Source organism: Ovis canadensis, chromosome 2 (genome assembly GCF_042477335.2).
Source record: "Ovis canadensis isolate MfBH-ARS-UI-01 breed Bighorn chromosome 2, ARS-UI_OviCan_v2, whole genome shotgun sequence".
NCBI classification, from domain to species: Eukaryota; Metazoa; Chordata; class Mammalia; order Artiodactyla; family Bovidae; genus Ovis; species Ovis canadensis.
The window spans coordinates 252,594,197-252,621,245 of record NC_091246.1 but is presented as its reverse complement, the minus strand read 5'-3'; the positions used below and the strand labels follow the sequence as shown (position 1 = coordinate 252,621,245).

General features: G+C 60.1%; 1 protein-coding gene across 4 annotated transcripts in view; it reads right to left on the bottom strand.

Moving 5' to 3' along the window:
• The window catches only part of CAPZB (capping actin protein of muscle Z-line subunit beta), a 137,999-nt gene that overhangs the window by 14,409 nt on the left and 96,541 nt on the right, over positions 1 to 27,049 (bottom strand). For all 4 annotated transcript variants that reach the window (XM_069579224.1, XM_069579225.1, XM_069579222.1 and 1 more), the window contains exons 3-6: positions 25,030 to 25,151; positions 19,660 to 19,773; positions 3,362 to 3,503; positions 2,919 to 3,035 (exon numbers count right to left, since the gene is read on the bottom strand). In XM_069579224.1, coding sequence (XP_069435325.1) covers positions 2,919 to 3,035; positions 3,362 to 3,503; positions 19,660 to 19,773; positions 25,030 to 25,151 — 495 coding nt within the window. The remainder of the gene's footprint in view (positions 1 to 2,918; positions 3,036 to 3,361; positions 3,504 to 19,659; positions 19,774 to 25,029; positions 25,152 to 27,049) is intronic.

Below are 27,049 nucleotides of genomic sequence, written 5' to 3'. Positions count from 1 at the left end.
GTCACTCACAACAAGCTCTTTCCACCACGACTGGGTTTCTGTGAACACGGTGTTTTGGAAACCATTTCAGGATGGGGCCTGGTCACCAGGGGCACCAATCACAAACGGAGGGGTGGGACTTTAGTCCCTCTCCTGGTTTCCAGGCAGTCGGGGGAGAAGGGCTGGAGGTCAAATCAATCACCCATGAGTTAATCACGCCTTTGTCAGGGAGTCTCTGTGTGTGTGTGAGCTGCTCAGTCGTATCAGACTCTTTGTGACGCCATGGACTGTAGCCCTCAGGCTCCTCTGTCCGTGGAAGTCTCCTGGCAAGAATACTGGCGTGGATTGTCATTTCCTTATCTAGGATCTTCCCGACCCAGGGATCAAACCCTGGTCTCCCGCATTGCAGGCAGATTCTTTACCGTCTGAGTCACCAGGGAAGCCCAAGGAAGTCTCCGTGAAACCCCACAAAAGATGGGAATCAGAGAGCTTCCAGGCTGAGAAACCAACTGACTTCCAGGTGCCACCATGCAGGGCCCCAAAACTCCATCAGGACAGCAGGCCTTGCTTCAGACCTCACCCTGTGGACCTCTTCATCTGGCTGTTGATCTGAAATGTTTAAGCGTCTGCTGCAATAAACCTGCAGGCTAATCAGTAAACGGGTTTTTCTGGGTTCGGTGAGCAGCTCTAATAAATTAATGGACCCCAAGGAAGGGTCGTGGGAACCTCTGATGTGTAGCCAGTAGCTCAGAAGCGCAGGTGTGTCTCGGGGGGGCGGGCAGGCTGCCGTTTGGGACTGAGCCCAGGATGCGCAGCCTGGCACTGTCTCCAGGTAGAGTGATGTGCAGGACACTCTCCTGGGGTCGCACAATGGTTGTTGGTGTCATGGGGCGTCACCCCCACCCCTGCCAAGATGGCACTGGGTGTGGAACCCAGAAAAGTAGCGTCTGTCAAATGTTAACAGGCACGTAAATTACTTGGAGACTTTTATGAAATGGGGGTCTCAATTTGGTAGGTCGGGGCGGGGCCCTCGCTCTCTGGACCTGTGACCAGCTCTGCGGTCCACGGCGCTGATGCAGGGCCCTCCTACACTGGACTGCAGGCAGAAAGGTGCCACTGAGCTGCAGAGGACGAGCCTCTCGGCGAGCCTGCCTGCCCCGCCAGGCTTGCAGGGCCACAGCGACAGGGAACAGAGCAGAGCAAGGCTTCTCGCAACATCCAAGGAGCCTGAGGTGCAGGGACGCGCTGAGTCCTGAGGATGAGGAGGGTGAGGCCAAGCCTGCAGCCACCTGGTCCCAGCACGGCCGGGAGCCGGCTGGGAAACGGCAGGCGGCATTCAGCCACAGGTAGCTCAAACAGCATCTGTTTGGAAATGTGAAGTCTGCTTAGGTGGTGAATGAGAACCGAACCAGCTCACCCTAAAGACCAGCGCCCCACAACTTCCTCTACGGAAGTCTCTGACAGCCATCCCGGAGAGCTCTGAGCTTGGCTGCGACTGACTACGAAGACAGACTCATTCATCTGAGTTAATGTGTGGGAACAAAGCCGGAAGGAACAACGAACCCAGGGATGATGGGAACCGAGACACAACCTATCTGTCATGGGCAGAAGGGACAGAGTCCAGAACGCGGGTCCACAGGGAAAACCTTGTTTTAAGCAAGATCAACCACACAGAAACAGAACGGGAAATCCCTGGACCGTCAATAGTTCACGGGAAAGAGGCGGGAGCAGGGGCGCCAGCCCAGCCAACCGCACGCCTGCGGGGCGCCCGCCAAGCAGGAGGGGACCCACCCTGGAGAGCAGGTTCTCTCCTGATGCCACTTCCTGCAGAGGCTGACATGAAGGAAGTGGGCTACCCCCAGGGCCGCGTGCCCCGGGGTGCCACCAAGGAGGGCGGCACAGGGTGTCCCGTCGGGTTGGGAGATGCCCTCTGAACTCCTCTAACGTGCAGACGCTGTGCCTCACACAGGCTGTGGACTGCTTTAGCCAGACACGCTCGTTTTTTTTTCAGAATGAGATGAACAGACACTCTGGGGTCTGGAGAGTGCCCTGCTTGGGCTTGGAGTGGACGATGCTGCTGACTGTCATTCCCTTGTGACCCCGTGTCCCTGGGGCACTGCTGCGGGTGGGGGGGCCGGAGCGGAGCAGAGAGGAGATGTGACCACGAGGCAGCTGCGGGGGGAGGCTGGTAACTGGTTCGGAGACTGAAGCAGGCTCTCCTCCTCCTTCTGAAGCCCTGCAGCTTCCAGCTCAGCAGCTTCTCTCCTTCTGGGGACTCTGACGGCCACCCCCTAGAGGCCTGGTGCTCAGACCGCCTGGCCGCCAGCACTGCTCACGGTGCCCACACCGACCCCCCGCAAAACTATGAAAAGCTGCCTGGTTTCACTTCAGGAAACTGACGCCCCCTGTTCGTCTAACTCCACCCGCGGGTAGTCACGTGACCCCGGCCCCTGGAAGTGATTCTGTTCTGGACAGGCAGCCCGAGCCAGCAGGGAGACGCCCTCCCCCAGGACGGCCAGAGGCTGCCAGGCGCCCCCATGCAGAGATTCGGGGTCCCGCCCACATCACGTGCGTCTTAGACCCCGCTGGGCTGGACGACGACGGGACTGCACAAGTACGTGAGCTGACTTGTTCCCGTTTTTGCTTAAGCTGGTTTTTACTTCTGCCACCTGCGGGCAGAAGTCACAATTAAGAAATGAATCCATTCGAAAATGTAACCATCAGCATGTCCCAAATATCACAGGATCATCTTACCACAAATACCTTGACCCAAGGGGAAAAAAATCTCCCGTGACTGAGTCTCAGCAATCACCCACAGGCCTGCGGGGGGACCCCATTAGTCACAGAGGCCGCCCCTGGACCCTGTGGGGGCGGCTGCCCACGCATCTCCACACACGGCCAGCGCTGGGGCTGGCCCGGGCACTGCCCACTCACTCTACCTGTCTGGTAAGGCTGCCTCCGAGGTTCATGGTGCCAGAGCCGGATTTGTTGGTTTGCAGCCACAGCATCACCGTGGAGGTCAGCTTGTAGTGGGCAGTGCGACCACTGGACTTCTCCTGCAGGACGAGGCAGAGATCAGAACCTCGCGTGTGGCCCTGAGCTGAGCCCCAAGGGGCCCCTGAATTCAGGTCATTAGAGCCTTCCCTTCCTAAAGCCTCACCGTGATGTGACCTTCTAAAGACCCCAAACGGCTTTTAAACTTAGGGCTGAATCTGCAATCGTGTACCCCAGTCCCACGGGGATCTTTTTCATCCGCGACGACTGCACTCCCGCCTTGCCTCTGTCCACGTGGCCGTAGGCACTTGCAGGAAGCAGCAGGTTCACACATCACAGCACCCCCTCTTCACTCAACACCCCCAGGGCAGCCGCGGGGGAGCCTCACCTGCACTTCCACCACGTGGATGGAGTCCCAGCAGCCCTTGATCTTCTTTGAGCCGTCCCCAGCCTTCTTTATGAGGATCACTCCAGCAAAACCATGATCCAGGTCCCAGAGGTAGACAGATGAGACACCACCTTCAAAATACCTGCAGGAAACAGGCCCACATCTTGTTAAATGTTAAGCCCATCAAACTGCAGATTACCGCCCCAGGTCCCGGAGGGGGCGCGTTGGCCCAGAGTCGTCTGGACGTCCGTCTGGGTTTACAGGCCCTCCCTATGGGGGCGCCACGGGTGGTTCACGGCTGGGTCCTGCACGTCTGCTGGGCAGGGGAGAGGGTGCTGCGCCCTCTGGGGCCGGGGAGTGGGTCACAGAAGGAGCACAGAGCGAGGAGTCCTGAGCTGACTGAGCTGGAGCTGCCCCCGACACTAGCTCTGCGGCCTCTGCCCAGCTGGCTCAACGCCACCAGGCTTCACATCACTCTCAGAGGAAGGGTCCACTAACGTGCGTGACATCTAACAGACACTCAACGGGGCTCACTACTACCGAGTCATCGTCACAGTCTGATATTCCTATCTTTGGGGATGGTTACTTTACAGGTAAAAAAGAAGAGGGGGGGAAAAAAAATACCCACAGCAACATCAGCCCAGACTCCTCCCGCTGAGAGCAGATAGGGCTCTCCTCCCCTCCGGGATGCTCCAGGGCCTGCACACCCCTGGGGTCTATGGGTCTTTCAGAGCACCGGCTGCGACAATGAGGCTGGAACTCAGCCTCCTCTGCAGGTCTGCGGCAATACTGAATCAGAGCTCCTGCTGCTGCTGCTGCTGCTGAGTCGCTTCAGTCGTGCGACCCCAGAGACGGCAGCCTACCAGGCTCCCTCGTCCCTGGGATCCTCCAGGCAAGAACACTGGAGTGGGTTGCCACTGCCTTCTCCAATGCATGAAAGTGAAAAGTGAAAGTGAAGTCGCTCAGTCGTGTCCGACTCTTAGCGACCCCATGGACTGCAGCCCACCAGGCTCCTCCATCCATGGGATTTTCCAGGCAAGAGTACTGGAGTGGGGCGCCACTGCCTTCTCCGATCAGAGCTCCTAATTCAGCTCAAATGCAAGAGGCTAAGAAAAGGCCAAAAGAGCCAAGAAAATCAGGAGAGGATCCCAAGTCCAAGGGCACAAGGCAGCGGCTGTGCATGCAGGTCTGAGGGACGCGGGAAGCAGAGGCTGCGTGCAGCGCCTCCCAACTAAGACCCGGGAAGAGCTCAGCTCTGGCGGCTCACGCATCCTCTCCTGGGAAGTCTGTGGCCTCTCTGACCCCAATTAACCCCGTGTGGATGGTGTGGCAGGCACGTTCCAGGTCCCTCCAGCAGGGCCTGGGCCACGCACGGCCTCAGACGCAACAGCAGGGCAGGCGCCGAAACACATGGGCGGGGCGTCAGGCGGACGGGGGTCCCCATCCCGGCCCGCCAGTCAGCAGCTGCGCCGTGTGCCCACCCGCCCAACGACGACTCACCCACAGCCACGGCCCCGGTCTCCTTACGACACAAGGACACTGTCTACTCTACAGGACTGTTCAGAGATAAGAACAATATGCGAGGACTTCCCCGGTGGTCCTGTGGGTGAGAACCCACCTGCCAACACAGGAGACACGGGTTCAATGCCTGGTCCAGGAAGATGACCTGGCTCCTCCCACGAGCCGCAGGGGAACTAAGCCCAAGCACCCCAACTACCAAGCCCACGGGCCCTGGGGCCGGAGCAGCCACTGCAATGAGAAGCAGCACACCAGCGAGAAGCCTCCACGCGCTGCAGCTAGAGAAAGCCCGGGGCATCCGCGCTGCAGCTAGAGAGAGCCCGGGGCATCCTCGAGCTGCAGCTAGAGAGAGCCCGGGGCTGCAGCTAGAGAGAGCCCGGGGCTGCAGCTAGAGAGAGCCCGGGGCAGCAACAAGACCCAGCACGGCCAAAACAGACGCTTAACAGGAGGAGGCCGAAGACGGCCTCAGCAACAAGTAAGGAAAGCAAGCATCTCTGTGAATCATGCCTCGATGACGGTGCTACGTGACGGCAATATAAATGGTAAATACATGTGATGGGTGTGCAAGAACTCTGTACTCTTGCCTGGATAACTTTGCTATAAATCTGAAACTCTTTCAGACTAAACGTTTTTGCACAGAGGCCCCAGCGTGTGATCCACGCCAGGGTGAAACCAGGAGACCCGCAGACGGAAGAGGCAGGCGCCCCGTGCTGCTGAGCTGCAGGCCCCCGCCCCACCGCTTGGGCCCAGCGCAGCCCCCTGGGCTGGGTGCCCGCGGCTCCCCAGAGCCCGCCCTGCCAGGACCCCCAGGCAGGCACTCCCATGCTGCAGGCCCTGGGGTGGCCCGGTCCCCCCGCTCAGGCCCAGCGCGGCCCCCTGGGCTGGGCGCCTGCAGCTCCCCAGAGCTCACCCTGCCAGGGCCCCTCAGGCAGGCTGCCCCTGCCACTCATCCTGTGCTACCCACGCATCTAACTGTCAGCTTAGACTCATGGCTTTGTGTCCCTTGGCGAGCCGACTGCGAGGAGGGGACTGATGGCAGGAGGACATTTGGGGTGCCGGCCCCCGGGCTGAATGTCAGTCAGAAGACCGAGGCTGGGGCGGACTCCGGCTCCAGGCCAGGGCGGCAGTGCAGGGAAAGCGCGGGAGAAGGGAGAGAGCTGCTTGGGGGGCCCAGTGACCTCCAGGAAACCGGCCGGCGCCGGGCACTCGGGGACCCCTCTCAGGATGGCTCTCTCCCTTGTTCTAGGTCTCTCTCTGAACCCAGAGAGGGTAAGGCTTCTGGCTCAGAGCCCGAGATGCCTCCTCCACCCACAGGGCCACCTGGATCTGGCCCGGCCTGCAGCGGGCTGGGTGCACACAGGGCCCCCCTGGATTGCCCGGCCCTCATGCAGGCGGGCAGAAGGCACGTCTTTCCAGGGCCCTGCCCGCTCGCTCTCCTGGGTTTTACCCCCTCCCCCCCACCGCATCCACCAGGAAGCAGAGCAGCGCCACTGGGCAGGAGTGGGCAGCCCACAGCAGACCTGCCGACACCCGTCCTGGCGGGACAGGCGGCTGGCTTCCAACGCACGGTTTCCCTTCTTGTCTGCATGTTGGGAGAGCAGCCCCACATCAAAGGGGAAAAAAATGACACCTTTTAAAATGTGGCTTTTCCGGCACATAGCCTCTGGCCTCACCTGCCCCCCAGACCACAGTGCTGTTCTCCGTGCTGGGGCTCGGGGCAGGGCAGGGCAGGTCATGCTGGGAGGGAGCCGGCTGAGGGCCTGGCAGGTTGATAGCCCTCGCCCACATCACCCAGCGAGCGGTTCAGAAGCACCAGGCGGTCTGTGGTCAAGCCCTCAGTCCCCTCCCTGGGATCCCTGTTTTCTTCCAGCGGCGTCTGACACGGGAGGAGGAACCGGCTGCTCCTACTCCCGGCTCCCCCTGGGGGCAGCGTCTCTCTGGCGTCTCCACTGCCCTGTGGGCCACCCTGGTCAGGGCCCTTTATGTTCACGACTTGGGGACACACGAGGGCAGGGCAAGCTCGAGTCTGGTCTCATGGGGGTTACTATTCTTTCCTCCAAATTAAAAAAAAAAAATAATCGTTACAACACTGTTCTACGAAAGAGAAATTTAACATCTAGCCCCCAACACCATAAATCAACGTTTCCCATAAACCTCATTTTTCCAAACCCTGCTCCGGTCTACGTCCAGACGCTTGCTTGCATGTAACTGGAGGCACAGCAAGGGGACTGCGCTGGGCGTGGCTTTTCCCCACTCGGCCGGAGTCACGCGTACCTTCGGGGGCCACGTGACCGCCAGAACTGGTTTTAACAGCGGGGACGGTATTATGGTGGGTGGTGTCCGAATTTACAGTCCCTCTGACTTTTGACAAAGCAGTGATGGCAGCTGCACCCCAGGGGCCATGGTTCCTCGTGCACTCAAGCTCGGACTCGCATTCCACTCCGCCTAAAGGGACCTCCGGGGACGTGTGTGGCTGCAAGTCTCGACCTGACGCTCGAAGGCAGAAGGCGCAGGGATGAGGGAGCAGGCAGGGCTGGCTCAGCACCGCCCAGAACGCTGGCCGCTGGGGGAAGGTGCCTGCGGGGCACAGACAGCCCGCGCCCCGCGGTTTATGGCCCAGCTCTGAGCGCGAAGCATTAATTAAAGAAGGGACCTCAACAGGTTTTCGGAAACTCATTCCTACCTACCTTACTTTGATCATAATGACATGAAACGGGGGAGAAAAAAAATAATTTTTATGTGGTTCACATTTATGAGTTTTTACATAAAGGCTTTTGTGGGTATTTTAAGAATGTGCTAAAATGTTGTCTGAAACCACATAAAGCCATCTGAGGAGCCGCCCGCCAGAACTAACAGCGCGCACATGGAAGCACTTTAATCGGCCTTTGTATATTTAATGAGTCAAATAGTATTAATATTGTTTAAATGCTAGCATGCCATTTCAACAAGGCGGCTCCGCCATCGCCGGGGACGTGAATGGGGTTCGCCTGGCGGTCTGTGCTCTGACCTGGCTCCGTTGGGGACACTGGGGACCCTGTCACAGGATCGCGGCCACAGCCCCGCTGAGCTGGGCTCGACAGAAATGGTCCCCAGTCAAGCAGGCCGCCTGGGGAGCACCGTTAAAACGTGGATGCCCCAAACTGAACCCCTTGGGCGTCTCTCAGGCCTTCAGGGAGAGAGGGCTGAAACCCACACACGTGGTAAGGCTCAGTCAGTCGGCGGGGACACAGTGAAGAAGCCGCCGTGGAAAGATGGGCCAGGAAACCCCGGGCCCTTCAGATCCCAGGATCATCAGGAGTAGGGGATGGGAGAGCAGCCCAGACGGGCCCAGTAACGAGAGGAAAACGCGGCTTTGCAGTCCGCTCGAGAGGGAGCGCCGTCAACCATGGGCTCCAGTCTTGGTGGCTTTCAAGACCGCCCCAGCCAAGATGGATGTTTCTTAAGGCAAAGGTAGCCATGCAGAGCTCAGGCAGCAGGGACTACGGTCAGGGGGCACTTGGGCTGGCTCTGCAAGTCCCACCGTCTGAAAATCACCATGCTGACTACAACCAGGTTTTATAAACCTCAAGAAGGCCGAGACCCCAGGAGCCGGGAGTCGTGGGCAAGTGCCCGGGTGGAGGGCCACTGACCTGCACAGCCAGTCGTGGTGGCGCGCCTGGGCGGGCGGCCTCCTTATCAGTGAGCCCCTGCACCCGGGTCAGTGGAGCGCCCCGGGCGGCCGTGACTCTGTTCTCCCCAGAGAGCCATTCCTCCCCCTGAAATGCCCTCCTCCACTGGGCCAGAGTCAGGGTCACACATACAGATTCTATGACCGGAAGTCTTCAACCTCGGGACTTCTGGGGAGGAGAAGAGAAAAGGGGAAAAATGTAATACTTCACTCTCAAAATGATCTACTTCACCAAAGAAAGGGATAAGAGACAACCACCTACTCCGGCTCCCTGGGCTTTACGGGGTGTTTGAGGCTGAGGTGTGCATGGAGACGGGGATGGAAACTCGGCTCAGCAATCTGGGCCGTGACCCGCCTTGGCCAACACGGGCCGCGCGTGTAACAGGAAAGGCAGCGCCGGACGGGCTTCGAGGCTGGCCTCCCTCCCTCCGTCAAATCGCCTCCTGGGAGCCGGGCTGGACTCAGCTCTACCGCAGAGGCCCCAGCAAGCGACGATCACACACCACGACCCGCACGCAAGAGCCACGGCCGGCACAGCTCTGCGGGCACAGGCCCTCCGCGGCTTCACTCCGACGTGCGGGCCTTCAGCCGGGAGCGGGCGAGGCTGTGGGTCTCTGGCAGGGCGATGGCCACCCCCTACCCCGGCAGGCGGAGGACGCGGGTCACCCCCAGACCCAGACTGGTCAGGGGCGGGGCCAGCACTAGGCCCCGCCCCCAGGCGCTGGGCCGCACGCTGCACAAGCAGGCCCCCTTACGGAAAGCCGGGAGGGACACGGGGGCGCGCGGGGTGCCCGTGTGGTGCGCGCATTCCTCAGAAACGCTGGCCCTGACGACGCTCCAGGATCTGGAGGCTGCGGGGGGGCTGGTGTGAGGGTGGCTCCGAGAGCCGTGGTGCAGCCTCCTAGCCCCTCGTCACGTGCACTGGCTCACACGCCTCCAAGGATGGTCGGTTCTGCCAGGGTTTTCAGAGCCCCTGCCTGCGGCCTCGGGACAGGTGTGTGGCAGAAACGCAGGCACAGCTGGGCGGACGGGCTTGGGCTCACGCTGCTGTGACGCCGGGCGCTCAGCAGGCACAGCTGGGCGGAGGCTGTGGCGCTCTACAGCCTCTTTACAAGGCTTGTGCTTCTGTCCAGGAAGAGGGATGACGAAGGCCTCGCCGGGAACAACGGCCCTTGGATCTGACTGCGCCCCCCGGGAGATGTGGACAGTCAAGGTCTTCCGGAGTTTCAGAGCCACTGCCGGAAGCCTGCCAGCTGTGTCACGGGGTTTGCGTACGTTATCTTAGAGTTAAGATCATGGACACCCAGGGAGAGAAAGGAACGCAGCCGGGTCACACAGCAGAGGAGGGGGAGCTGGCGGGGCCCCAGAGCAGTGCCCTGTTCCACTGGCCTGGGTTCAGCCTGTGACGATGGACTCAAGTAAGCTCACCACCCCCACGCAGATGTTTCAAGGTGGATGAGCAAAAAGCGCAGGGAGGAAGGGGTCTCCAGGAGTCAGGCGGCGCTGAGCACCCCACACAGGGAACTCTGGAAAGGAGGGCCTTCCACTTGCAGGGGGTGGCAGGGGCTGCTGGCTGAGCCTCTGTGAGCCCACCGCCCTGGGCACCTGCACAGAACTGCTTCCCAGGGAGCCCAGAAGGACCAGGGAGGTCCACCGCCAGCGGGAGCAGATCCTCACTTCTCCCCAACACACGCAGCCACAAAGCCCGACGCGCGACCCTGGAGGCGGCGGTCCCTGACGCTGACCGGGATCTGTCTATAAGTGGAGCTGTTCTCTGCACGCTCCTGTTTTCCATTTAACTTTCTTCCAGCAGATGACAATCAATGAGTGCCAAGGCATGCAGGCCCTGGGCACAGCCTCAGGACCAGGCAAAGGGGACCGACTGGCTGGGCTGTCACTGGGCTCCAGGCTGGGAGCAGTGGGCGGCCGTCTGGACCCTGCCTGCAGGGGCTCCGGGCACCTCCGCTGACGACCCCACCTCAGAAACTTACACACGAGAGCAGGGAGCACTCAGCTTCCCCCAGGGTGGACGGGCTTCCCCCCGCTTGCCTCCCACACAATCAGAGCAGTGCAGCCGAGGCGACCCTGACCTCCCTTAGCTGCTTCCTGCACCTCACCCCAGCCCAGGTCGGCAGGCAGGGCGGGTTCTGAACGACCCTCCGATGGACGCATGGCTGAAGACACAAAGAACGTATGTGGAAACTCAAACACTAACTACGCTGCCAACGTGCTCAGAGCCAAAGGCGGCGCCGCCCGCTCTAGCCCTCTGTCCCCACAGGACAGGATTTGCAGCAGGGGCAGCCGTGACAGGGCCTCCACGCACAGAGAGGCCCTGCACCTCTGGGCAAAGCAGACGAATCCGAAGGGGCAGACGGCAAGGGTGAGGGCCAAGGCGGGCGGTCCAGGCCTCGCCTTCCTGAGAACTTTCCTGAACACTTCTGTGACCTCAGCTCACGCTGCTCACTGCTCCCACCCGTTTCCTACCTGGGTTCTCATTCTGGAGACCTGGGGAGCTTGGACCAGCCATCTCTGGGGGCAGGGAGGGGGGCGGACACAGGGCAACCTCAGGCCACAGGAGCCACACAGTCAGACCAGGAGGAGCCCAGGTCAGGGCCTGCCTCCCCAGCCTGCAGAGCCTTGGGGGACAGCAGAGGTCGTATAGTGAGCACTGTCCAATGCACTCCGGGACCCGCAGCCCCTTCCCTGGGTGCGGAGGACGACACCCCGGCCACGCCGCACAGGGGCCTCTGCAGCTCTCTCCACCCTCCGGCCCTGGCGGCCTGCGCTCTCCCGCCTCACCTGCACGCCCCTTGGCTCAGAGAAGCCCACCCGCTCCTCCTGGTCTGGGTACACAGCCTGGCCTGGCTACCCATGACCACCTGAGGCTCCATGATTCGCCAGGAGGACTCACTGGACTCAGAAGAGCCGTGCTCATGGGCCCGAGTCACTCCAGGGAAAGGAGACAGCAGAGGCCGTGGAGGAAACCAGGGGTGGGCTCCCAGCACCAAGCCGCGTGGAGTGCCCTCAGTTCCCAGTGACGGGCAGCGGAGCCCCCCAGAGTCTCAACACCCACGGCTCTTCCTGGTGAGCCCTCTGCCTTGTACACAGGCTCTGGGAGAGGGAGGCTGCAGCTCAGCACAAACCACGGTGTCTACGGGACAGTCTCCGCACCGTGACCATTCCTATCAGGGAGAACAGGAAGCTCCCAAGTCCAAGTTCCCAGAGGCCAGCCCAGGGCCACCCTGCGGGGAGCGTGGCCTCTGGTGTGTGATGCTGGGATGTCCCCTGCGACAGGGACGCTGCTCTGGGCCCCCACGGCCCGCTGTAGGCGTTCCCCCCTCCGCAGTGCCCGCTTTCTGGTCTTCCTTAGTGCTTCCCAAGCGAGTCCTTTATGCCTCAGTTCACTTCGTACCCTGGGGACCCCTCGCCCGCTGAGAGCACCGCAGGGTCTCAGGAAACATCGGAGGCTCGGCCACAAGGACTGCCTCCCGTCACTGCACAGGGCGACCACTGCAGCCCGCTGCTGAAGCAGACCTCCTTGTGGCCTCACTGAGTGCTGGCCGGGCCCCACCGGAGCCTGCAGCCTCCTGAGCGCGGCCCGCTGTCCTGCGTCTGGGGAGGAGCACCGCCCCACGGCCACAACCGCAAATACACCCGACCCAGGACCGCACACATGGGACTGCTGCCCAATGAGGATGGTTCCGTTACCCTCGAGTGGACACAGGGAGCCTTGGGAGGGGAACCGCACCCCCCACCAAGAAGGCCACGGCTCACTGAGAGACAAGGAGACAGGGGCTCAGCAAGCGGACCCCTGGCCCACCGTCAGCGAGCAAGGACACAACAGAAGACTGAGGCCCGGCCTCCTCCACAGCACAGCTCCTGCCCGCTCTGCAGCCTGACCCGTACACAGTCCTGCGGTCACAGCCAGCTCCTGGGAGGTACCTGGGCCCACCCACCCTGTTACTTGCTTCCCAGACTTCTGCTGGGCTTCCCCGGTGGCGCGAGTGCTAAAGAGCCCGCCCGCCATTGCAGGAGACACAAGAGACGCAGGTGTGACCCCGGGTAGGGAAGACCCCCTGGAGGAGGGCACAGCCACCCACCCCAGTGTTCTTGCCCGGAGAACCCCATGGACAGAGGAGCCTGGCGGGCTGCAGCCCCTGAGGCCACAGAGTCGGACGCGACTGAGTGAGCACAGGCACGCACATGCCTGCTACTCCCGCTCCATCGGCAAGCCTCCCGCTGCCACCTACGAGTCCCATCGGGACAGACACAAGCTCCTGGCCCAACGCTCACGTCCCAGGAAGAGGTGGTCCCTCGGGGCCCAGGGTGCGAGGTCTCAGTTTTGAGGACACAAGAAACCTGGGCAACTTCTTCCTTACACGCCCCTGGAAGTCCTGCACTTGCCAGCTGGTGTTGCTCAAGCACCATCTGACGGAGGCACGGGGGATGGAAGGGAGGCAGGAAGGAGCGGAAACAGCCACAACTGTAACGCGGGCCCCAGGGCAGGGAGAGGAGGCAGAGGACCGCGGCCGCTGCCGGGAGAGGCTCACGGGCCCCGCGCCTGCCACAGGGGCGCCAGCCTCGTTTCACTCTGTAAACTTCTTCCAGACAAGAGCGGCTGATTAGAAAACCTAATTAAAGCACTTGAAGATTATCTCAGACCCAAAGCAAGGAAGAACACAAAGTGCCTTCCCGCCCCACGCCTCCGACCCCCCGACTCTGGCCTTCATTGAGCTTTGATTTCAATCAATTGCACACCCACTAAAATTAACTTATAAGGCCAATAAATTGCAACCGCATGTTCGAAGGTATTATCTGCTGTGAGCCAAGAGTTGAGGATCGCAGAGCGTGGGGCAAGCTATCTGGCACAGATGGGAGCAATCATGTCTGAGAGAAAAGCAGTGCCAGGCCCCTGGTTAGAACATCTGGGCTCGGAAGAATCCAGGCTGACCGAGGGCCCAGTGTGGAAGCCAGAGCGGGGAAGGCTTCCTCTTTTCCCTGGGAACCTGGGAACGCAAAGCACTGACCGTGGGGTGCGTGGAGGCCTGCTGGTGGCTCATACCGCAAACGAGATGCTTCTCTGGCAGCGGCAAGCGCCAACCTCTGCTAGGCCTCTCCCAGGGAGAAGGCTCGCTGGGCCGCCCCAGGCCTGGGCCTGAGAAAGCGGAGGCTCTGCCAGTAAAGCAGCACCCCTGTGAGCCAGCTGCCTCAGAGGTGGCCCTTCCCGCTCCAGCTCCCGGCGCCCAGGGGCTACTGGGGCTGGAGACCACCTCAGGGCGTGGCGGGGAAGACTGGGAGCCGCTGGGGTGTTGGCGGCCAGGGTGGGAAGGCCTGGGAAGGGGAGTGATGACATTCCAGATGGGCGAGCAGGCCACGGCCTCCCCCGGCGCAAGCACTCCAGGGAAACCCGCCTGTCATCTCCTGAGGACTTTCAGCAGACGGACTGTTCCAATCTAGAATCAGAGCTGTGCAATCAACAGCTGCTTAACAGTTATTCTCCTGGGAAAGTTTCCCACCAGGATCCCTCTCTGTCACTAGTGATGGCAAAGCAGGAAAGCAGTAATTGTGGAAGGGATGGGAGGGAAAGAAGGCGCAGGGAGCCGGGAGGAACGGGGCTTCACGGGAACCAGGCAGGACCCTGGCTCAGCTCTCTGGGCCCCCAGGCACCTCGTGCCCGCTGTGGGAAAGCAGGCACGCTCCCAGCTGCTGGCACTTCTAAGCCACGCTGCAGAAACCCTGTGCTCGGGCAGGAGAGGGGGCACCCAGAGGTGCAAGCTGGGGGGCCTGCTCGTCAGTCTGGTCCCGGCCTGGCCTCTCACTCAGACTGTATCAATTCAACGTGCCGATGACTCATCCTAATCCCTACAGAGTCAGAACCTCGACGGCTGGGTGATCCAAGCCCGGAGCCTGAGCACAGAAGCCAAGGCCTTCCTCTGGGAAGACGGTGACGGAGCCTCCAACCCCCATGGCAGAGAAACGCCTCTGGGGGCTGGTGAGCCCCCATCTCCAGGCAGGCAGGCCAGCCTGCTGCTGCCCAGGACACCTGGCCGGGCCGCAGCTCAGCTCCACCTCCACGCTCACCGCGGACTCCTTCCCCGCGTCTTGTTAGGAGAATGCCAGGAGGCAGAAGGCTGGGGGACCAGGGCCGGGAACCAGGAGCTGTCTTCACTCCCAGGCCCTCAGGTTCAGGCTGAAGACATAAGCCAGAGGAGGGCCCCGGGGCGCGGAATGGCAGGAAAGGGTGCCTTTGGCCCATTTTTGTTTTTCTTTGGTTAACTCCCCCGCCCTCCCTGAGAGGAGCTCAGTGCGCCTGCCTGGTGTAGACGAGGCTCCTTCCTGCTGGGAGCCACTCAACGAGGAGCCCCTGGAGGCGCCTCTCGGCAGGAAGGGCTCCAAGCCCAAGGGCAGCGTCCCATCCCCTGGGGTCGGGGGCGGGGGAGGGGGGTTGGTCAAGAGGCCAGAGCACAAGGCAAACCCAGTCCTACTCCTGCGACCCACCCGGACCCCAGAATTCAGGAGCAGCAGGGGCTAAAGTCCGGGTGAGCACAGGGGAGGGCCCGCCTGCCGCAGTCCTCAGTCACCAGGGCACAGGCCTGGAGTCCGCCCCTGGAGTCACGGGCACCCACCTCTCCTGCGGAGGCCCTGCAATCACTCGCTTCCCTCTGGGTCTGCCCAAGGCTCTGGGCACCTGTCCACAAGCCCAGGACACGGGCCATCTCCTCAGCCTCTCAGGCAGCGGCTCAGCGACAGAGCCAGTGGACGCGAGGCAGTGTCACCCTTCTGCCTAAGCCCGTTTGCTGACATGTAAGGAAGCAAGTGTTGGAGGAGACTCTTGAGAGTCCCTTGGACTGCAAGGAGATCCAACCAGTCCATCCTAAAGGAGACCAGTCCTGGGTGTTCACTGGAAGGACTGATGCTGAAGCTGAAACTCCAATACTTTGGGCGCCTCGTGCGAAGAGCTGACTCAATGGAAAAGACCTTGATGCTGAGAAAGATAGAAGGCAGGAGAAGGGGACGACAAGAGGATGAGATGGCTGGATGACATCGCCAACTCAATAGACATGAGTTTGGGTGGACTCCGGGAGTTGGTGATGGACAAGGAGGCCTGGCGTGCTGCGGTTCATGGGATCGCAAAGAGTCAGACACGACTGAGCGCCTGAACTGAACTAAAGCAAGCTAGGGGGAAGGCTCCATGGAGGAGCGCTGCGGCTCCCTTCACTGTGTGTGTTTGTGCACGCTCAGCTGTGTCCAGCTCTTTGCAGCCCCATGGACTGTAGCCTGCCAGGCTCCTCTGTCCATGGGATCCTCCAAGCAGGAATGCTGCAGGGGGTGCCATTTCCTCCTCCAGGGGGCCTTCCCGACCCGGGGACTGAAGACTGAAACCGCGTCTACTGCGTCTCCTGCAGTGGCAGGTAGAGTGTTTATCGAGAGCACCACGGTGGCAGCAGAGGAGGCTTCCCTGCTGCGGGGAGAGGCCTAGACGAGGGAGGGGCAGGAATGAAGGACAGGGTGAAAGGCGAGGCCCTGGCCCCAGGAAAGCTGCAGTGACCCCTGGCCTGCGCTGACCAAGGCAGGGCCGAGGCCTCCGAGCCCTGGGCTGATCTCCGTGTGCCCCAGAACCACAGCGGGCAGAGTTCAAGGTCACTGACCTCTGACGACCCACAGCGCACTTTGACAACAGGAAGTGGGCAAGATACTAGGGAGCTGGGGGAAGGAGGAGAAAGGAAGGAAAGAAAGAAAAAGGAAACTTGGATTCGTAATTATTAAATGAGAATGGGTTGGCTCAGCAACTGGGGAAATGGTCCTGACATGGGCCTCAGGAGAGGGCGTCCCTGCGCACTGGCGACTCTGACCACCCAACGACAACTCCCACCACGGTCCCTCTGGGGGCCTGGGACTGCTGGGACGGGATGACCAGGCCGCGCCCACATACGAGGGAGTGAAAGGACCCCCGCCCTCGCCTGTGGGTGCCGCCTGGAGGCCGCAGACCGTCCCCTCCCACCTGGAAGAGCACACTGATTCAGCTCGGGGCAGAACGGCATCCTCCGGGCCGGGCCCCAGCTCCACAGACCCTCCCAGTACCTCAGCGGTGGCTCTGGGCCCAGATTCCACCTCTCCAGACAGTCCCAGAAACTCAGGGCTGGCTTGTCCCGTGAGACTCCCCCTCCCCACTTCCCCGCAGGTCAGCTCACCTTCAGAGGGGAGCAGAGGCAACACGCACAGGTCCACAGAGATATGGGTCATCAAGGCAGAAAGCCCCTTCGAGGGGGACTCTGCCCAGGCGGGGGAGCCTTCTCAGGAGGCGGTGCGGAGTTAGACCTGGGGGATGAACCCCGCCTCCGGCCAATTCCAAGCGGGTTAACAGCCTGGAGGACCTCCCTGAGCAGGGCCCTCGTGGCCTGGCAGACAACTCCCACGTACCCTGCAGAACCACTGTTCCGACAGGGAAGCCTTGTGAAGGGGATGGGGAAATGCTCTACCGTATGAGGCCCGCCAAGGCCTCACAGACGGCACATGCTGAACAGACCACACGTCATTAGACACGTGAAGCAGCAAGCCAGCAGGCAGGAGGGGGCAGTCAGAGAGGACACGCGCCTCTTCCCAGGCCTGCCCCCACCCCGACTCCACGGCAGCACAAGGGGAACAGCACATGCGATCACCGTATCCAGGAAATCGCCACTCGGACGCTTATGCCTACAATCAATCGGAACTGGCCTTGTTCTGATCCTTGAAGGACCCATAAGCCACCCTGCCTGGCTGCCCCTTCCCACCCGGGCACCAGAGCCCAGGTCAGCTCCCGGACAGGCGCTCCGACCCTGCCACGCAAACCCCGGTCACTCTCTGTCCCACCACCCTTCAGGGCACTGACCCACTATCACTCTATCGTCTGTGTGTCCACAGCGGGCGCTCCACGCGGGCGAGGACGTGGCCGTCTGGACTCAAGGCCGGAGCCCTAGGACTCGGTGAGCATCTGGCTTGCGTCAAACACACCAATGCTGGTCAAGTCAATGCGTTAAGTTTTGGACTCTGGAGTTGGATAAGGATGGTTTTAAACTGGAATAGAACCTGTGAAATACCTGTGAATCTGTAAAACGGGGATAACCCTCTTGCACGGGACGACGTGAAGATTCGATAAGACCAAGAGGCAGTGGACGCCAGGCTCGCCCCGGTACTGGCTGGTAGCTACTGCTATCAGCACTGCTGTTTCACTATCAACATTATCATTAACCCCCAAAACTGACTCCACTTGGGAATTCCCGCTCAGCAGCTGGACAGGCTCCTTGCCACACGGCTGGGCAGGAACAACTACGAATGAACCAGAAACGCCAGCGACAAGACCACGCCTCGGGAAGGAGCTGCGCTACCACAGGGCGACGCTCTCGAGGTCGTGGCTCCTCAGCCGCTGGAATTTACTCCAATGGTGAGACTCAATAATGTGTGGAAGCATCAGGCAAATACAGACTCAAATGCTAGCTCTTCACCTCGAGGTCCTGTGTGTGGGGGGTTCACTTAGCCTCTGGGAATCCCAGTCTCATCAGTAAAAATGGGAACATCAACTGCCCCAGAGGTTCTTGAAAAGATTAAAGATACTGCTCGCAAAACGCTGGCACGTGACCGAGAGTGAAGACAGAGCCGACCTGCGCCGCGACGCACCTGGGGCGGCGCAGATGTTAAGGGCCTCGGTTCCAGCTTCCTCGGAGCCGTGCTTTTGCTTCTGTGTTGTGGGTCTTTTGTTGACACAGGTGTCAGATAGACACATATAATTCTGTATGGCACATTATATATATCAAATCTGCTAAAAACTGGACCACCACGCCAGCTGTCTGCAAGATGGAGCCTGAGCTCCATCTCCAAGGGCGGCACCACCGCGTCCGGACGACACCGCAGCGGGCCGGATGCTTCGTTTCTCTCGTCGCTTTTTCCCGCCTGCATCCTAGGTCAGGGTCAGGGTCAGGGTGGACACACTCTAGACTGAAGGCCAGATGCCACCCACCTCCAGGCTCAAGAGAGGCCTTACGTTTTTAAAGGCTGTGGGATGTGTGCTTAGCTGCTCAGTTGTGTCCGACTCTTGTGACCCCAGGGACTGTAGCCCACCAGGCCCCTGTGTCCATGGGATTCTCCAGGCAAGAATACCAGAGTGGGTTGCCATTTCCTCCTCCAGGGGATCTTCCCAAACCAGGAACTGAACCCGGGTCTCCTTCACTGCAGGCAGTCTTTACCAACTGAGCTACGAGGGAAGGATGATTATACATAAAAAAGAGAGAATAAAGAAGTGACAGAACTTGGGTGGCCTGCAAAGCCTAGAGTGCCCACCATCTGGCCCTTTACAGACATACATGTCAAGTCCTCCCCTGAATCGCTGGGTCCGTACTGACGTAGCACTGCGTGTATTATAGGTTTGCTGTATTTTCAGTATGGAGCGTAATTAAAAATGAGATTCTATTAAGAAAAAAATGCTTTGGAGATAACCTTCTCTGGAGCCTTTCCGTGCGTGGTAGATGGAGCGAGTGGCTGCCCTTCCTGGGGGTGCAGCAGGAGGCAGAAATCTAAGCAGATGCAGCAAAAACACTTTCCCAAGTGCATGGGGTCGCAAAAGAGACACGCTTCAGTGACTAAACTACACGGCACAGTGCAGGCCGAGGCCCCCAGCGACTCCCCCCACGTCCCCCCTGGCCTCGGCGACTGGTCTGAGAGCAGGGCCCTGGGCCCCAGGCGAGAACCGTCAGGCAGGCGGTGCCGTAAAACCCAGAGGGGCCTCTGCGGACAGACGGACCCGGGTTTGACCCCTCGCTCTGCCTCTGGCCTCCGACACAATTCAGTGAGTTGTTCTGAGCTGATCTCTTCCTCGGCAAACATGGGGACTACCACAGCACCACGCTGGGGAAGATCTGAGACGACGGGTACGGGGCATCGGGCCTGGAGTCCTGCATGCGGGAGGTGCTCACGACGCAGGGCGGCGCCCGGACACGCAGCCGCCTCTCAGGACGGGCCCGGGGACCACATTCCCGCCCAACGTCCTGCAGGGCGCTCAGAGCTGCCCCTGGTCAGGCCCGCCGGGGGGCCGGTCGTGTCTCCTCTCCGACCTACGTATCAGGGGAGCCCCTTAACTCACAGGTCTCGGTACTGGTCAAAGGCGTTGTTGGCTTCCACCTCCAGCTTCCTCAGGCGAGCAGAAGGCATGGCCCCATCTTCCAGGGGAGGGTCATACTTGTTACTCCATGGTGACCTGCAGGGCAGAGGGAGAAGGTCACACGACTCGTTCCAGGGAGACAGGGCCGTCGAGCCCGTCAGCCCCAGCTTCTGAGAGTGCAGAGGAGCGGCCGCGACCTGCAGGCCCTGGCCACAGACGTGGCCTTCTTTCTCGAGGTTCGGAGAGCAAGGGCTCAGGCTGTCAGACCTGGGTGTGGCCGCCAGGCCCCAGCTCTCACTAGCTGTGTGTTTCCGGCACGTGTCTTGACTTCTCTGAGCCCCCTTTTCCTCGTGTGTAAAGGGAGGCCACTCTTTACCCACAGGTCTGCTTTGAGGAGCAGAGGAGGAAGGTACACCAACTGCCCAGAGACCCGCATACAGTGAAGTGCAGCGGACGCCACTTCCTTCCCGACTTTTAAGACCTTCCTTTGTCCTCACCGCTGTGCTGATGAAGACAGAGCCCTCAGTCCTTCCTGACTTGCCAGCCATTCTGGAGAAAATGTGACTCTCCTCACAGATCGTCTCAGACAATTAAGGATTAAAATGAGAGCTGTCAGTTAGGGCAGCAAGAGGCCGCAGATCACACGGAAGGACACCCCAGGGACGGAGCCCTCCCCGTGGCAGAGGAGGGCCCTCCAGCCTCCACGGGCTGTGTGCACACAGAGCACTGCCAAGTAATGAGAACCAGCCTCGCTTTTTCCAGCCCAAAGACTCGCTGTGCTTTTAAAAATGTATTTTGCCACATCAGGAAAGCATTTAACCACAGAGAGTGCTGGGAAGGCGGCTGTAAGGGGAACTCACTCGTTAATTCCCGCAGGTGGACTTCACAGGGCTGGGGGCACAGAGAGAGAATTACAAAGGTGAGAGGGAAAAAGAGAGGAGGGCAGGGCAACACAGAATCCGGACAAAGTCCTTCACAGCCTGGGCCGTAAAGACCGAGACGCGCCCGTGGTCAGAAACCCTACGGCCTTTCCCATTTCCCTGCCTGCCCACAACACTTCATGTCGCGAAGGACTCAGGGCTGACTGATTGGGGATTGATGGTAAGGGGCAAAAGGCACGTCAGCTGGGCAACCTCCACACTGCCCTCGGGCAGAGGCCCCCCCTTTCGAGGCTGCGGGTCCACACAGGTAAGTGAGGGCAGAGTCACTGTGCCCGAGGGTCTCCCTGCACCAGCTGCCCCCAGAGCAGGAGGTGCTTGGGCACCCTTCTTTCCACGCCAGCCCCCCACCTCACCCACCCACTCGTGTCAGGAGAACTTGCAACAGTGGCCTGAGACGCCCCTGCTGCCCTGCGACCAGCAGGCAGCCTGCGGGTTACACTGGGCCGTGCCCAGGCCACTGGCAAGGGTTCCGGGACCCGCCAGGGCCCCGCCTGGCTTGGAGGGCAGGGCCATTCTCACTGTGCTCACCCCTCAGAACGGCGCTGCCAGGCACAACTTCCCCGACAACAGCAGTGTTCTGCATCTGTGCATCCAGGACGGTAGCCGGGAGCTTCAGGTGGCTCCTGAGCACTAGTGCGGCTGCGGAATTGAATCCTAAAACTTTCCTGAATTGGAAACTAGTTTAGACGGTCATCTTGAGAAGCTGAGCTTCTGGAGGGCGGGAGTCATGTCTGTCCTGCTTTCCACCGCTTGCTCCCCGCCTGGAAGGGGGGCCTGGTGTTCCACCACATGCTCGAGAACAACAGCAAAGCAGGAGGGTGCAGTCATCACTGCACGCCCGTCTCCACACTGACACGCAGCAGGAGGGACCATTTCTCTGCCTGTCCGTTCACCCCCCGGCCGCGGTCACGGCCCGGCCCCCCGACCTTGCCCCGGGCAGCAAGGGTGCTGTGGGCAGTAGCCCGCGAGCTGAAGCCTGCCAGCACGGGGCGGGGAGGAAAGGACCCCCGGCCATTCTGGCAAGTGCTCCTCCGAACCGACAGAGATGAAGCAACTCTCTGCTCTTTCTGCTGGGGGACGCCTAAGAATTAAAAAAAAAAAAATCAACGAAGACCTCTTACCGGGCCCAAAGATGAAGAGGGCTGTCACCATCAGTATTTATACGTAAACCAGGAGGTTTCATACCTCCGTTCGCCAAGAGGGTGGAAAGGAAGCCGAGTGTGAGACCCCCCACTCCTCGCCTGCCGGGCCGGCACCCTCAGAGGTCTGCCCTTTGCGGCCATGGTGAAGCGTCCCCCGCTGTCCGGGGGGCTGGAAGACCCGCCCCAGCCGGCTTTTGTTTAAAGGCGACCCAACTGAGACATAGGAGCCCATCTCTCTTGCTGACTGGGAGTCTGGAATTTTCAAGAAGCCTGTAACTCACATCTCCCCTGGCTCACAGATGACAGCATTTCTAGCCGTTAGTCCTGGAGCCGGGGTAATTGTAGCTGGGGGAAAAAAAATCATAACATTACCCAGAATATTCTGAGTGGAAGGGGCACTCAGAACACATTAAAGAGCTTAAATGGAGGCCATTTGAAAAAAGACAGATGGACAGGAACGCTTAGATTTCAAAAGTCAGGCCTTTCATTTCCCTCAGAGAATGCTTTTTGTTTCAGCTAACAGGTTTCAAACAGCGCTCCTGGCAAACCGTCACACCATAAGGATCTTATTTAAGCAAACGATCAAACACAGTTAGGACAGAAATGTGTGGAGAAAATCAGAAGACCTTGAAGTTGTATACCAAGAAGAGAAAAACTGAAAGCCCTGTGCCCGGGCTCCTCTTTGGCCGAAGACCCCCAGCCCCCCGGGAGCCCCCAGGAATGTGGGTGGAAGCTGGCAGCGTAACCCAGCGGGGCCATGGGTCCCATGTCCCCAGGAAGCCCGGCAAACTGGCCTGGAGTGGGAAACGACCCCAGCCTTCCACTGTTCACTGGGTAACAGCTGTCTCATACAGCAAGCCCGAATTTTCAGGAGGAAACAAGAAATGTAACGATGATGTTGACTCAGCAAGCCTCAGCCCTGGGGCTCCTCTTCCAGGACGGCCCCCTGAACCCTGTGTCTGATGACGCACTCCGCGGCGTCCTTTCATCACGGGCTCCCTGACCTGTCAGCCCACTTAGCGCCCTTGGGGCCTCGCCCCCACTGAGGACGGGACGCGGCCCTCTGCCCACGACCCGGGCCGTGGCCAGACCCCTCAGGCTGAGCCAGACCTGCCTCAGGCAGTCTCACCACCTTGGAGCCGGACGCCCACCTCTGTACCTCAAGAATACACACAGGCTGTCTGATTCCATCCGCTGGGCATCTGGAGCTTAAGATGCCCCCAGAGCCCTCCTCACCTCCACGCTCAGGGACCCCGCCGCCTCTCCAGCTGCTCCTTCCCGACCCCCTCGATCAGCAAACCCCACTGGCTCTACGTCTAAACCTGACCTCAAACCCGACCACCTCTCCCCGTCTCCGCTCTAGGCTCCAGTCTGGATCAGGCCGAAGGACATCCTTTACCCAGCTTCCATCTGAAGCTAGGAAAGAGACACTATCCTAGGACAGCTGTCCAGTCTCCCTTAAGCAGCATTAGTGCTTTGTAATTTCCGCCCCAAGTTCTGGAGAACGGCTACCCATCCCCAAATTCTTGCCTGGAGAATCCCCACAGACAGAGCAGCCGGGTGGCTACAGCCCATGGGGCCGGACACAACTGAGCGACTGACACTTTCACGCCACTGCACTTTCTGCGCTGCGTGGCACTTCAGGGGCGTTACCTCCCTTAACCCCACGTGCCCGCACCGAGCCTGCGTCACCCTCGCCTTGCCCTGCAAGGGCCCCCTCCACCCCAGCTCCCCTCCCTGCCGGGCTCCCTGCGTCCCACCCAGGGCCTTCACGTGGGACGCTCTGCCCCCAACCTGTGCGGGAGGGAGCCTTCTCGCCCTGAGGGCTCACGTCAGCCCCGACCACCCATCACGCCCGCCTCTCCCTGTCTTCTCCGTATCTCCGTGTGCTCTTCAACCATCTCCACGGTTCCCACGTCTGCTTGCTCTCTGGAGTCCTCAGCAGGACACACAAGCCGCGCAGAAGAGCGCCGAAGGGCCTGGCGGACGAGTGCCTGCTCACACAGACGCGCGGCTGAGCGTGCTGTGAGAAGAGCGAGCCCGGTCACGTCCAGCTGACGCTCGAGAGCCCAGAGACTGATCATCAGAGTCCCAGCTGCTCCAGCAGGCGGTGCTGCCCCAGAGCCACGCCGGCTCCCGCCAGCGATTCTCTCCTGCTTTTACTTCTTAGGGCCCACCTGTCCCCCAGAGAGCACGAGGCCAACGCATCAAGACTCAGCTCAGGTTCTGTGGCCTCCACATAAACCTAAGGCACCATTCTCCAAGGCACTGATTACCACCACCCATCCCAGGAATACCAGACAGGCTTAAGGATTCCTCATCTCTCCCCCACTCCACCTGTATCAGGCCCTCCCTGACGGCTCAGGTGCTAAAGAAGCCGCCTGCAGTGCAGGAGACCTGGCTTGATTCCTGGTTGGGGAAGATCCCCTGAAGAAGGGACAGGCTGCCCACTCCAGTATTCTTGGGCTTCCCTGGTGGCTCAGATAAAGAATCCGCCTGCAACGTGAGAGACCTGGGTTCCATCCCTGGGTGGGGAAGATCCCCTGGAGAAAAGAAAGGCTACCCACTCCAGTCTTTTGGCTTCGAGAATTCCATGGACTGTATAGTCCATGGGGTCACAAAGAGTCAGACATGACCAAGCAACTTCTACTTTCATCTTTTTTTAATATTTAAGAACTTTTATCCACCTTTAAAAACCTAGCTCAGACATCACCTCCTTCAGAAAGTCTTCCTGGAGTCAACCTCGGCCTTCTCTATGCTGCCCTCAAATAAGCCTGGCGATGGCTGCAGCAATCAAGTCACAAAGTGGCCAGACCCCGGTGTGTGTGCTGCTCGAGCCTGGAGATCGCCAGGGGGCAGGGATGAGCACTGACCCAGTAACTCACGGCTCGGGAAGAGGTGAAGGCGGAACCAAGGGAGAGCTGCACGCCTGTCTGACAAGCTTCACTCACATGCCCTCAAGTACACAGGCCCTCCCGCACTGGGGATCCCTGTCACAGGCACACCCTGGACCTTCTCCTTTGCAGGATTCGATGAGAGTTTTAATGAAGTAGCTAGCTGCTTTTCAGCAACCTCTTTCTTCCGTTGGACTGTGAGCCCCCAGGGCAGAGGCCTCCTGTTCACTGCTACGTCTCCCACGCGCACTAGGGGCGCTCCACAAACACCGGCTGGTCGAGGCCAGGTGGACGGAAGGATGGAAGGATGGGCAGAACAAGAGAGGAAGGCTGGGCTGCTGGCGGCGGCAGTGGGCGCCCGGGGCGCGGGCTCACCTGTAGGAGTCCCCGTCCCTGTTGTAGTCACACAAGAGGTAGTCCTTCCCCACCACCTTGTCTCTGGCGATTTTCAGTGGCTGGTCAACCGAGGACAGGAGGTCTTCACACAGGCTGGGCACCTGGGGGGAGAGAGGAAAAGGCAGAGCCGGGGTCAGGACCACACGTCACGCCCCGGCTGGCTAGCGGCACCGCAGCTGGCCCGTGGTGCCCTGCCAGCATCAGGGGCCCGTTCCTTTCCTTTCCATACGTGTCTGACACCAACTGCGTCCCGCTGTAAAGAAACCAGTTCTTGGCTTACAGTGGAGTGTGAGCTCCCACACGGCATTCCCTCCACCTGTGTGCGGCTTTAATGACGGGGCCGCCAGGGTGGTCCAGCACATCTAAGTCCGTGTGTGCCAGGACCTGGTCTCTGGGGGGCAAAGCACAAGCTGGAGTCCTGAGAAGAAGGGAAACACTTCACACACACAGGAACCCAGAGAACTCAGGGGAAGAAGAGCCTGTCCGTGCCGGGCGCTCCACAGGCTCCCACACTGGGTGGAGTTTCCAGCTCTTTCCAAGCCCCCGGCCAAGCATTACCAGGTCGGCACGTAGCATCAGCCCTACCTACGGCAAAGGTAGCTTCCCGCCAGCTTCCCCCACGCCGAGCTCCAGCTGCTGTGCTCAGGCTGACCGTCCTGGGACCCCTCACTGAGGAGAGGGCCCTGGAATCCCAGGGCAAACGCTGCTAAACTGGACGCAGAGCTCTGCTAGGAACCAGGCCTCTGGCCTCTTCCTCCCAACTCAAACATCAACTTCCACCAAAATATTCCAGGCAGGGAGGGCTGCGTCCTCAGGAACGGATTCCCCCAGGCTTGAGTCACTTCCACGCTATCTTTTCAATGTGCTGACTTACTCGCTTCGTGGGCCTGGGTTAACGGAGGCCCCGCCGTATCGTTTACCAGACAAGTGGGCCTTCAACGGCACCAACAACCCTTCCACATGGAAAAGTTAGATCATGTGGCAGACACCCAGCAGAGGCACTGACACCCACGGCAGTCCCTGGGTGCCCTGGAAGACCCTCGCCGCGACCAGAGACACGGACAGGGGTCGCCGCCACCTCGGAGACCACCAGCCTCCACAGGCTTCTTGAGGCACCTCTGCTGACTGTGGGGTGCTTCTGAGCTCAGCCTGGAAGGCGCTGTCTGGCACCCCCGGGAGGCAGTGGCCGTGCCCTGTGACTCACAGCTGTTTCATGTGAGCAAAACACTGGGCAGCACCCTAGACACACACACACACACACACACACACACACGCACGCACCATTAGCCCCTTTACACGACACGCTTATTTCAGTATTCCTTCTGGATGCAAAACCCATCTGTGTGCCGGACTCCCTGCCCAAAAAAGACACACAAACAAAAATGGGGCTGTTTTCAGTTAGTGCTGGTGCTGAGGACACCAGGCGTCGGTCATGTGTCGTGCCCTGCGCCGGGCCCTTTACAGATGGTATGCTGCCTACTGGAAGCTCACACCGTCTTCCAAAGTCGTGATGCATTGTTCCCACCCTAAATATTCATTGGAAGGACTGATGCTGAAGCTCCAATACTTTCCACTTTCGAGTAGAAAGAGCAGACTCACTGGAAAAGACCCCGATGCTGGGAAAGATCAAGGACAGGAGGAGAAGGGGATGACAGAGGATGAGATGGCTAGATAGCATCAACTACTCAACGGACACATGAATCTGAGAAAACTCCAGGAGACGGTGGAGGACAGGAGAGGCTGGTGTGCTGCAGTCTATGGGGTTGCGAAGAGCAGGACACGACTTAGCAACTGAACAAGAGGAAGGAGCGTGCACGCCCAAGGCACGCCCGCTGGGAAATGACCCCACCACGGCTCAGCTAGGGAAGGCCACAGAGTCTTTCACCTAGAGAAGTCCAAATCAAGGCAAGGAAGATGTTAGCAGCTTCTGCCCAGGGCAGCTGGGATTTGAAGTGGCCTTGCTTTCCTGTCGGTGGCCACGTGAAATGGCCCCAGGCAC